General features: G+C 40.3%; 1 protein-coding gene across 3 annotated transcripts; it reads right to left on the minus strand.

The window, feature by feature from the left end:
• Positions 1 to 421: 421 nt before the first annotated feature.
• On the minus strand, positions 422 to 6,793 carry nr4a2a (nuclear receptor subfamily 4, group A, member 2a). 3 transcript variants are annotated; one of them, XM_053627448.1, is made up of 8 exons: positions 6,446 to 6,793; positions 5,748 to 5,856; positions 4,466 to 5,394; positions 3,811 to 3,940; positions 3,272 to 3,435; positions 2,532 to 2,734; positions 1,602 to 1,780; positions 422 to 774 (listed from the first exon to the last, which is right to left on the minus strand). In XM_053627448.1, the coding sequence occupies exons 3-8, from the start codon at positions 5,390 to 5,392 to the stop codon at positions 518 to 520; spliced, it is 1,860 nt and encodes a 619-aa protein (XP_053483423.1). In that variant the 5' UTR covers positions 5,393 to 5,394; positions 5,748 to 5,856; positions 6,446 to 6,793; the 3' UTR covers positions 422 to 517. The 3 variants fall into 3 exon arrangements, with proteins under 3 accessions (XP_053483423.1, XP_053483424.1, XP_053483425.1); XM_053627449.1 differs by having other exon boundaries at positions 5,748 to 6,793; XM_053627450.1 differs by lacking the exons at positions 5,748 to 5,856; positions 6,446 to 6,793 and having other exon boundaries at positions 4,466 to 5,592.
• Between the last annotated feature and the right edge of the window lie 6,428 nt (positions 6,794 to 13,221).

The raw sequence follows: 13,221 nt of genomic DNA on the forward strand, positions 1-13,221 counted from the left end.
GAATGAAAGAAAGAAAATAATGTGTCCTCTTTATACACTTCGGTGACATGAATCTATTGTGTGTGTAAGTATAATACGATTATAATACATTTAATGTGCGTTTTCCAATGATTGAAAAATGTTTTGGAGTCAATAAACAGAGTATTTTTTTTTTTAGATTTATTTCTTTAACAGCAGTTCAAGAGTAACTTCAGAACTGAGCCCTCTCTCTTTATCCTTATGGGTCGTTTAATATAATGGCATAAAATTGCAAAGAGGGTTGAAATAAAAAAAGTGTAATGTGTGTGTGTGTGTGTGTGTGTGTGTGTGTGTGTGTGTGTGTGTGTGTTCCTTATGAATTCCAACATGGTCCTTGATTTGTGAAATGAAAATAATTATTATAATAATAACAATAACAATAATAAAAAAAACTTCAGTAGCTTTCTGACTCTTAAAAGGAGTCTATGGAAGTTCATTGAGGTCTTTTTGAGGGGGAAAAAAGTCTTTCTTTCTTTGTTGTTGTTGTTGTTGTTTTGTTTTAAAAGGGCAGCGTATCGAGGAACAGTTTGTCGATTATTGCTGGAGGAGGCACCAGGTCTTCCAGTTTTAGGTAGAAGATGCGCTGCAGGCCCTGTGTGCACAGAGTGCGCAGCTCTGGCAGCTTCCCCAGCAGCTTGGACAGGTAGTTCGGGCGGTTAAGAGCAGCGCCGTTAAACGCCACCTGGTCCTTCAGACAGTTCACTATCTTGTTTTGGAGCTCCTCCACTTTCTTCGGCTCCTTAAGCCCATGTCTCTCTGCAAAAGCATGCAATGGAAACAGATTAGCGCGTGAGAAATGATTAACTGAGATGCGCGTAAGGAGTTTGCATTGTAAACACACCCGTTGAAAATATATATATATATATATATATATATATATATATATATATATATATATATATATATATATATATATATATATTTTTTTTTTTTTTTTTTTTTTTTAAGTTGCCAAGTAGGGTCTGGGGCGGGGTTAGTGTGTATATGTTTTCTTTCCTGTGTTTGTATTGTTATTATTTTATTTATTTTTGATGAACTCCAAAAACGATATTTTGTTTGGATGTGGCAAATTGGTTCATACATTCATTCATCATCAGTAACTACGTTAATCTGTCAATGTCCTGGTGGAACACTGAGCGCGAGTCGGGAATACAATTTAGGGATGGGATGCCAGTCCATCGCAGGGCACCATGCACACACGCAGTCACACACTCACACATACACGCACACACATCCGAGGGTAATTTATAATAGCCAGTCCTCCACCATGTATGTTTTGGGGAGGTTGGAGGGAACCCACGACAGTACGCTGAACTCGAACCAGGGACCTGTTTTTAACAGATGGGCTACACCTAGAAATAAAGTAATGGCTGCTGTGAATAATGATCAAACATCGTCCCGAAATTTGAAGTAAACCCATTAAACTTCATTAAAAGTCACTACTGCATGTGCGCCCCATGTGTTATCCTTAAAAATACATACATACATACATACATACATACATACATACATATATACATAAATAAATAAAACCAAGCGACAGGGGTTTGCGTGAAGAAGGTTTTGGGTACATATCCCCGCACCTGTGACCATGGCGAGCGCGGCGATGCAGGAGAAGGCCGAGATGTCCACGTTCATGCTCTGCAGGCTAGAGGAGAACTCCACGATGGCGTCGATCCACTCGCCGAAACCACGCACACACTGCAGCCGGTGCATCACCACGCCGTTACAGAAAATCAGCTTCCCTTCCATCGGGTTGGACCTGAGAGAATCATTACCACACTGAACTGAGTTTCTCATCCGCATTACAGCGCGAGGAGCAGCACACTGAACACCAGCTCCCTGAAATGAGTGCAATAAATAAATGTCCTTTCATAAGAGAACCAGATTCTGTGGATACTAAACTGTACCAGTGCTTGTCGCTGGTACTCTCAAGTGTGCACCTTTTGTACCGTACTATATATCTTTTACCTAGAAAGGTAAAGATCATTTTTAAATGTACAATAGCCTATATTCACAATTCCGCGTTAAGGATACAAACTGAATGGTAAAATGATAAAGGTACCACTACAGCGACAAGGAAAGGTACTTTTTAGTGCCCCCTTTTCTGATAGTGTACCTTTAGTACCCTTTAATGCTACTCATTGTGCTATTTTGGACTAACTTAATTTTTTGCTTTTTGAAAATTAATTTGGTCAAATTACTTTTTCTTTCTTAGAAAATTCAGTGGCAACACATATAAAAAGTGTCAGATAAGTTCTTACTATTATCAAAAATCATGGACGACATCATCATCATCATCATTATTATTATTATTATTATTATTATTATTATTATTATTATTATTATTAAACTAGAAATATGTTGATTTTGTTTCACTTAGCCTCTTATAATTTTGTTCATGTGCATTTTTGGAACACAGATCATCATCATTATTATTATTATTATTATTATTATTATTATTATTATTTATTTATTTATTTATTTATTTTAATATTTTTTATTTATTATACCTGTAGGCGAGGCGCAGAACGAAGAGCTCGAGAAAGGCGGACTCGAAGAGCAGGTCCTGGTCCTGTTTGGACAGCTCGGTGAAGCCCGGGATCTTCTCGGCCCAGCCGCGGATGATCTCCATCGATCCCGTGAGCAGGTCGTAAAACTGCTGCACATGCTGCGTGTCGTCTCCGGTCAGCTGGTAATCCGGACCCGCGTGGAACTGCGAAGGCAATTTCAATTTCAAACAACGTGGCGGCTTAACGAGCATCTCTTCTAAAATATATCAGCTGTGAAATCGCTGGAGTCCTTTTACTAGGAAGAGCAATAGGCATGCCATTTTGCTTCTTCGGGTAATTTAATTCGTGTCTGAAGCTGTTTTATTGAACCTGTATTAATGAGTAAACATGCAGCCTCCTCGAAGGGTTTTCATAAAGTTTATAATACCCGACATTTAGCTCCTGATACTGACCAAACAATTCAGAAATATTTCAGGAGCATACGACTTTTTAAATCTAAATCGAATCTAAACTTAAGTTCCAACTGAAGCCTTATTTTGCCTTGCACACGCTTTGAAATCACACAGCACAATGTTCAAACAAGGCATCGGGTTTGATTAACTTTTGCAATGTTGGAGTAACACCCACAAAATTCTTGGGCACAAATGAACTTAACACTGCATGAATTCATTACTGTAAGTGGTTGTGTTATACACTCTTGTATGTATTGTTGCTGAATAGACAATAAAGCTGAGATTCACCCTCGAGTAGTCCAGGTTGGACATGTTGGGGTTGGAGTCCACATGAGCTCTGACCAGCGCACTGAGGAGGCTGACTGGAGGGGATGGAGGTGCCGCATCCGGTGGACTTTTGGGTTTGGAGGGTAAACGACCTCTCCGGCCTTTCAGGCTGGCAGTCCGAACAACTGTAAAAAATAAAAATTAAATAAATAAATAATAATAATAATTAATTAATATATTTTAAAAATACATAAAACATTATCACGCTTGTGAATCATTAAATAAAAAAAAAAAAAAACATTTTTGTACTAAATGTTTCATTTTTAACATTTTAAGTCTAAATATGTTTCATTCTTAATAAAGGTGACACAAACACAACTGTAGATTATTATACTTTCTAAACAAACTTTTATAAATCTAAGCTTACTTGCCAAAACAAGAAAAGTTTTGATAAACATCTCAACCAGTCAATTACCGTGGTTTATATATATATATATATATATATATATATATATATATATATATATATATATATATAGATTCATATAAAAAATATTTACCTTCTTTAACCATCCCGACAACTAGGCACTTTTGGAAGCGGCAGTACTGACACCTGTTTCTCCGGCGCTTATCAACAGGACAGTTTTTGTTCGCCAAACACACGTATTTTGCATTCTTCTGCACAGTTCGCTGGAGTGATTCAAAAAAAAGAGAGAGAGAGAGAGAGAGAAAATAAATCTTTCTTATTGTTATTATCAAATAAAACTTGTGCACATATTCCTTTTAAAAGCGCTCCGATCAAATATGATAATCACCGAGGGAGCAGGGATTTATCATATGCACACACAGCAAAATGACGAGAACCAAATGAGCCAACACATACAGCGTTGAGTAAAGTCTTACAGTGTTTAATTAAATGTAAGATTGCTTCATCAAGCACAGCAGGTCTATATTGGGCTTCTCCTTATGTTCATCAGCTCTCTTCTGTTCAAAGACATCATCATATTTGCGACCTAAAATAATAATAAATCCTACTATGAACTTTTTGTACTTTTCTTTTTGCACAAAAACTTCTTAAGAAAGGAAATAAAAAGGTCAACAGGTGTCATAGAAGTAGTTACACCGCAGCACTAAGGACAGTGATAATGATTAGGCCGGTATTTACTGCCCCATCCGTCAAATTCGCCATCATTAAGACCACTTAACTGCACTCACCTTGAAGAAGCCTTTGCATCCCTCGCATGTGCGCACGCCGTAATGCTGGCACGCTGCGTTATCCCCGCACACGGCGCACATCCCCTCGTTGGACGGGGAACCTCTGGATGGTGGCGACGGCATCTGCGCGTCGAGGAGCTGGTGTCCGTGGCCGAGCTGTAGAGAATGCGGGAATGCGACTCCCGCCTGTTTCCGCACAGCGCCTGGCACAGCAAAGCTTTGGCCGTCCAGGGCCCGGTGCACGCCTGGGCCCTCGTGACTCATAGCCACATGTAGCGGGCCGTCGAACCGCATCTGGCAGCTGGACACGGGCGTCCCCGGGGGCGATTGCTTAAAGGAGAAGAGCGAGAGGCGCGACACAGGGTTCTTGCGCTGCTCCATGGCGTGCGAAGCGGCCGCCACGTAGTTCTGGTGGAAGGCGTGCAGCGAGCTCGCGTCCTCCCACACGTGGCTCGGCTGCACCTGGAAGTTAGGGCCGCCGCCAGGCGCATGTGGTGAAGCAGACGGCTTGAAATAAACAGAGCCCGAGTGCGCCATCACATCCTCCGACTGCGGGCCCAGGTGACCCTGCGGCTGCTGCTGATGAGGGTGTGGGTGGTGGTGGTGGTGATGGTGGTACCCGTGCATGGGCACATCCTCGACTTTGATAGAGGGCTGTTCGGAGGTGTGCGCAGGAGGCACCTGGTACAGACACGGCGGAGGTTTGACATCGTAGCCGGGGTTGTAGCTGTCCACAAACGTGCTAAAGCTGGGCAGAGACGTGGTAGCGGCCGTGATCTCGGTGTTGGTCAGATCCATGCTGAACTTTACAAACTCGGGTGTTAGGAAGTCGCAGCTGTATTCGCCGCTGGTGTGGTAGCTGTAGCTCTGCGAGGCGGGACTCGCGCCCTGCGGCGACGAGCCGTACTGAGCCTGAACGCAGGGCATGGCTGCAAAATAATTGTAAAAAGGAAACAAATATATATACAAAATGAACGGTCAACCATAAAAGTTGCAGATATTGTTATTATTATTACTGCACAACAAAATCTCTGGCATTAAGTTCACATTTACAGTGTGCAGCCAGACTACACAAACACCAAGCCTTGATTCAACTTTAGATGTCACATAACCGTATATTACTTTAATTCTGTAATCAGAAACAGTATTATGCTACACTTGGTTAAATAAATCCAACTCCACATAATGTCATTTCATACAACTTTGCAGTTTTTCTCTTAGTTTACAACCTCAACAATTTCTTAGCAAAAACATTGCTGTTTTTTTTTTCAGAGTCCAGTACCTTCAGCCGTGGGACTCTTCCTGGTCGCCACTCAAAACGCACGATGCTGTCAGCTTCAGATAACAAAGCAGGGTTCAAGAAAAGCAGTCCGGTTGCTGGAATCACCTCCCTGATGTAAAACACAACTTTTTAACTCAGATGAGCCATGCCAACATACTTGAGTGGAAAGTTAACACCTGTCACCATTCAGCACTGACGACATTCAGCCAACTCCAAACTCACACTGCAGCCTTAATAACGCGTTATTCAGACAGAAGAAGAAGGTGGTGGGTCAGTCTGAGAGAGAAGTCAAGTTTTGTATTTTGCGCGCAAAGAATGTTAAAATGGCACTCTCAATGTCCATCTATGTCCTGTTGGGCTTTAAAGAAATGCTGTACGAGTAAATGCAAGATTCTAAGCTTTATCTGGAGACTTGGTGTTAATTGAAGAAAATTCAGCACTGGGACATTTGGTAAAGTTGCGGCAAGTTTGTTGCACGCTCAGAGTAAACCAGTAAAACTCGAGCAAGTGTCTCTCACTCTCACTCGTGTCTGCGCGATGACACCTCTGCATCCTCATCACCTCTCGCGTTTACATTCAGCGCGACCTACTATCCACAGATTTCTGTAAAGCGTATCCAACACTTCGCGCGTTCATCTACACTGCAGATTAAAGCAAAGAGATGAAGGAAAAATGCATGCAACACAGCGATGACATACCTTTAAAGCACCATCAGAAAAGTTGCATCGTATCCATACACTCTCAGGCTGGTCTTGTGTAAAGAAAACAAGAAACAAAAACAAGACTAAAACATATATGTATTTGTATATACGTGTGTGAAAATGTCCAGTACGAGCTAGAAGTAGAGCCGGCGAGACGGTGGAGAATAGCGAGGCGTCCGCGGTGCTCCGCTCCAGACTAGCGCGCCGCGCCAATGTGTCTTTGTTTATGGGAGCGCCGCTCATCGCCACCCACGTGCTCTGGAATTAGAAACGTCATCGCCCGCGTCGCCAATGACAACCACCAATCAAGTTTTGGGGAAGGGTGACAGATAGGAAATACCCACCGGAGAGTGAGTTTGCTGCGTGGTTTTATAATGCGTTTCACGATCCTCAATTCATTAAGTCGCTTTGAAGCTTGCAATAGGCCTTTGCTTATGAGACAACTTCATTTGAGTGAGTGAGTGAGTGAGTGAGTGAGTGAGTAAATAAATAAATATTGGGTGTTTTATTGCTAGACAGATGTTTTATATTCCATCTTTTTTGGGGATCTGTAAAATATCTATCTATCTATCTATCTATCTAAGCCCTATCTTATAGATTCGGTATATATATATATATATATATATATATATATATATATATATATATATATATATATATATATATACACACACATACATTTATTATTATTATTATTATTATTATTATTATTATTATTATTATTATGGGAGTGATTACAAACTTCTTTCATTATTTCAAATATATGTTTGCTTGTTTGTTTTTATTTTGCAAAGACAAATCCAGTCCATAGATTAGACACGGTTAATGCTGAATATATGTTACATGTAGGCTAAAAAACAAAATAAGTGTCTGTGGGGGGTCGGGTGGCAACGGTACAAAGGTAAAGGGCAGGACCTTTCTTCCAGTGCATTTGCTCCAAACCTTTTAACAAATCCCGTTTAACTTCCCTCTGACTCCGTAAACACAGCCCCCCAGACCCGTGGCTCGGCTCTGCGCCTCTTCATATTCGACTCTACAGCGATATTTAGCAGCTGGGTGAGTCCTGAGCAGGTGGGGGAAGGGCTCATTAACACCAGGTTTGGTCGTCAGTGCCGGACCAATTTAGCTGGAGGAAAGAGAGATGCGACAGGAGGCGACAAACATGAGTCTGACGCAGAAATCAGCGCCTTGACGCAGGCATTACAACGGGCCAGGAATAGACTGCTTTATGTCATATACTGCACCTAGCCACACGTTCTGGATCCACACAGCCTCTTATTAGCTCAGCCTATACTAGCCTATATTTGGCTTCTGACCAGATTACAGGTCACGTAGAGATTTGTGCTGATTGCGATTTGTGCTGATTGACTTAAGACCCGAGGCTATTCCTAGGCTGCGCCATGGAGGAGTCCCCGTCGTTTATTTATTTATTTATTTATTTATTTATTTATTTATGCATTGAAATCATTGATTATCTTCATGAACACTTAACCTCGGAGATTTTGCAGTTTCCTGAAGCAGCGGTTGTTCTGTTGCACATTTACAGTGTAACAGCTGTATCTCGTACCTTTGCGTTCTCCAAAGGGGGTGTTACACTCTCCTCTAGAGGACAGCATTGTTCACTACCCACCCAACAAAAACTGCCTTTTCCTGTCATTTTACACAACACACATTCATTCTAAAAAATTAAACATAATCTACTTTAAAAGACTGACATTTTACATGATGTGTTGCTCAGTTAGGGTAATTTTAAAACACACACACACACACACACACACACACACACACACACATTTGAAGTTAGTCAAACACAATTACAGGCACAGTAATCAGATAGGGTCTCAAGTTTTAATAGGCTTTTATAGAAGAATGCTGTATTGCTACACTCAGCATTCATTTACCTTTTAAATGAGGAGAAATTACATACAATTGAATAATAATCGCCCATTGGCTCGTTTAATTAGTAAGTGGCTTATTTATATGCATAATTTAATCACTACTCGTTGGGGAGGGAGCAAATGAAGAGCAATCAAATCGGACCAAAGTTATTTCCTAATTATGGTGTGTTAAAGGGAGGAGGGAGGCTAATGAGTTTGTATGTGTGGGGTGGGGGGTGGGGGGGTTGGTTATTACTTTTTTACTGTCTGTATACTATCTGTTTTACTGTGAGCACAATAAAAGGAACATCACAAGGATTTTTTGCTTGCATTATTATGGGATTTTTTTTCACTACTGGAAACTGAATAGAAAGTAATTATCATGATTTTTTTATCCAGTGATTGCTGTTGTTATCGTTGTTTTCATTTTCTTTTACTGTGATCGAGCATTTTTAAAAGTGTTGCATGTCCATCATTATTTAAATGCTTAATTAAAAGAAAAAAAAAGTTAATATCTAAATATGACTTGCCCCATTGCTTTGGTGAACATGGGTAGAGACTGAGTAAATGTCCCAAAGAGCATGCTATTTTCATATAGATAAAATGTAGAATGCTAGCATGGAGTTTTGTGCGTAGTATGAAAACTTGTAACCATGAAAAGGGGCCATTTATTTTTGACTGAAAATGTTTCAGCACCATGGACAGCTCCATTCACCCCAGTGTGGGGGTAAATACAGAGCTGCTACTCACCTGGACATCCACAGACATATCCTTCCAATGCAAACGCTCCCAACTCTGGTCCTGAAAACTCCCTGTTATGGACATTTCTGCTTTAACATACCTGATTCAACCAAGCGGGTGTGTTAGAGCAGGCGGAATAAAACATAAATGTACAGCAGAGGGGGGTTTCCAGCACCACACTTGGGAACCTATGCATTAGAGGGGTGTGTCAGTAGATGTTCAAAATATTAAAAAATGCTGGACAGGGGGTTCTCCAGGACAAGGATTAGGACCCTGTGCTTTAATGGTTCATTAACCTCCTCCTTTCCACTGAGAATTACTTAGCGCAATTAGGTGATTAGCCTGCACAAACATTACCAGTTCATCTCATTACCGTTTATGAGTCCACAGAGAGCCATCACACTATTTACAAATGTACAGGTGTTTCATTTTCTCTTGTATGAAATATGAGCTCTTAAATTAACTTATAGCACAGTGTATAGAGCTTTAGTTAGAATTGGTATCTAGAATTACTGGGCTGCATGGCAGTTCTCCTGATGATCTAAGGCCAAATTATTTGATGCATGAGTAAGGGAAGCCTGAACTCTGTACACAAGGAATTGAACCACTGACCAGTTATTTGTGTAATACTTGTATAGACATGTAAGCTCTCAATTCAAGATTCCTTTAATGTTATACAACAGTGCTAGTTGTAATTGGGTTCACTACAGCTCAACAATTAACACTAAACAACAAACTCAATGTAGTGCCTCAAGAATGAAAGCTTTGCTCTACTTCTCAGCTGGTTATGACTTCAAATCCCACCAAGCTACAATGGCCGAGTCCTTGAGTAAGATCCTTAACTCTGAAATGCTCACTTGTATCATGTCGGAGATGTAAATTGCTTTACTGACGTTACTTTAGCCTGAAATGAATACACGTGGATGCACCATTGATCTACTGAGTTTAATAAACCCACAACGTGTTGATGTATATAGATGTATATTTGTGTCCAACTCAGATTATATAAAACATGTAGGTATTAATTGAATATTTCAGATTTTGCTGTCTTGCTGATTGTCTGTAACACCTTTATAAAATAAAACCTTTTTTTTAATTAACTAATTGTTTATTACAACTACTCCCCAATTTAGTCACCTGCCTATTCCCACGCACCAGCCAGCTGTTCACTATTATACAACACCTACCAACTGGGGAGTGTGAGGCTGACGTGTGCTTCCTCCCAGACACGTGAAACCAGCCAACCACATCTTTTTGAAATACTGCTAATGCTATGCAAAACACACAAACAAAACACACGTTGATTTTTTATTATTTTCTCTCTCTTTTTTTGCATTTCTTTTGATTAGAAAACTGGAAATAGATTGTCATAAAATTAGGATTAAATGGTGAGACATACTTACCATGTTATGGGTTTCAATCAGAAATAAAATGGTTACACCTGCTACCCTTGTGCCAGTTAACAGGAAATGCTAAAACATCATGAAGTGCTATTAAAAGCATTGGCAGGTGAAGTGAATAACATTGATTATATCATTACAGTGGCATCTGTCAAGGGGTGGGATGTATTAGGCAGCAAGTGAACAGTCAGCTCTTGAGACTGATGTGTTGGAAGCAGGAAAAATGGGCAAACATAAGGATCTGAGCAAATTTGACAAGGGCCAAACTGTGATGGCTAGACGACTGGGACAATGCATCTCCAAAACACTGTTCTCACTATGCAGTGATTAGCACCTACAAAAAGTGTTCCATGGAAGGACAACTGGTGAACCGGCAACAGGGTCAAGGGTGGCCAAAGCTCACTGAGTGAATGTGATACCGCAGAAGAGATATTGTAGTGCAAATCCAAATGATCTCAATCTAATCGAGCATCTGTAGGATGTGCTGGACAAATAAGTTCGATCCATGGAGGCCCCACCTCACAACTTACAGGACTTTAAGGATCTGCTGCTAGCGTGTTGGTGCCAGATACCACAGAACACCTTCGGAGGTCTTGTGGAGTCCAACTCTCTGTTTTAATGCTGCAGACTTCATTCTCTTTCTAGGCACTACCCCTATGTCTTCTTTCCAATTTAAGGCTCCTCCTTTACAAGACTAAATGTCTACTTAATATGCTTTAATGCTTGCTCTCTGGATCAGGGGAGTATTCCATCACTTTAACACACCTTCATATAACACATATTTAACTAGTTCAACCCTATGAAGCGGCTTGTCTTATGGCTGACAAGCTCTTCAGAGGGATGATGAAGGTGTCCACTCCTGTGGCTTGATGAGACAGTAAAATGGGGACAGAGGCTCTGGGCTGCCCTGAGTCTGCACATCACTCAGCATTGAATATTCATTAATCAGTGACATGGCATGCCTTGTAATTGGCAGAAACATTAGTGATGAATCCAGCAGAATACTGTGACTTCTTGCATATTCATGTCTTTGGGCAATATATCCTGGGTGTGTGATTTCTTTCTCCCTCATTTTCTCACCTCTCTCTCTCTCTCTCTGTCTCTCTCTCTCTCTCTCTCTCTCTCTCTCTCTCTCTCTCTCTCTCTCTCTCTAACTGTTAAATTGTGCATGTTTGAGAAAAGTGGGAAAATCTGATTTTTTTTTCCATTGTCAGTCTAACAGAATATAAGCACCACTGTTGGTTATGTGTAATTGATTGGCATTTTTCTACCCTGTTCTTTTTATTCAATTAATTTAGTGTTTGCTACACTAATTTCTCAGCTGCCTCTTCTTCTTCTTTTTTTTTTTTTAATGAAAGGTTAGTGGTCAGTCATGAGTCACAGCCTCCCCCAGGGAATGCCCTCTCCCAGGAAATTTTTGAAGACTGTAGTATAAAACTATACAATATATTGCAGCAATGACACTGAAAATCATTTCAGAACCAACACATACTGTAGAAATACTAGAAATTAGACATCCATCATTGGAATTAATGAGCTTAAACTGATGATGTAAGAGACATGCCTGCACTGAAATAAACCTGGTAATCTTTACTGTTGTGGATTTGTTTAGCATCTATAAATACCGGAGCACATTTTAAGATAATGTGAGATAGATACCGAAGCACAACATAAAAAGACACACAAGACGAAAAAAAAAAAAAAAAAAAAAAAAAGATATGTTGCAAAAAAAATTGAGCTATGTAAATGAACTTGCTTGGGCTAATGTGCGATTTTAATGTCATGTGAGGAACAATGGATTGTGGTCATTGGAGATCTTGTGAGTAGGTATCTACTGAGTAGGTACTTTTTAATCTATATACCACATCATGGAACACACCATTTACTACACAAGGAATTTGTTTCCATGGAAAAAAAAAAAAAAAAAAAAAAAAAATAGAGGACATGACGTCAGTGTCCTCAATGGTAGCTACAGGCGTGAATCTAATATAATTATTTTATATTTGTTTATGTTGCTTTCTTTTGTTTTATAACTTTCTCTGAGCAGTCACCTTGACTGAAATCTCACTCTATAAGTCAGCAGTTTCTAAAAACACAACCACAGAACTCTCAAATTTAAATTAGCAGATGCTAAATGAAAGCATGTGCGTTTGTTGCACACTGTACTAATATTGTGATTGGTAAGAGTCGTCATTCTGTCTCAATTCTGGATCAATATTCTGAAAGTGTAGGGATTTTAAGGGTTTTAACTATTTGAAAACCATAATAAGAAACAGTGCAGGTTTTGGAATCATATCCATCCATTTTCCATCCCGCTTATCCTACACTCGGTCGCAGGGAGTCTGGAGCCTATCCACAGGCCACAAAGCGGGGCACAAAGCGGGGGACACCCTGCACGGGGTGACAACCCATCGCAGGGCACAATCACACACACATTTACACACTACAGACAATATAGACATGCCAATCAGCCTACAATGCATTTCTTTGGACTTTGGAAAGACACCAGAGTACCAAGAGGAAACCCCCGAAGCACGAAGAGAACATGCAAACTCTGCACACACAGGGCAGAGGCGGTATTCACACTCCTATCCCCGGAGGTATGAGGCAAACATGCTAAACACTAAACCACCATGCACCCCTTATTTTATATAAAAAAAATGGATAATAAAATTTCAACAACAGTAAATGTGTTCCCGCTATTTACAGTGTCATTTACATTCTTAGACATGTTTGTCTTAGTGTCCTTATCAGG

Source organism: Ictalurus furcatus, chromosome 6 (genome assembly GCF_023375685.1).
Source record: "Ictalurus furcatus strain D&B chromosome 6, Billie_1.0, whole genome shotgun sequence".
NCBI lineage: Eukaryota > Metazoa > Chordata > Actinopteri > Siluriformes > Ictaluridae > Ictalurus > Ictalurus furcatus.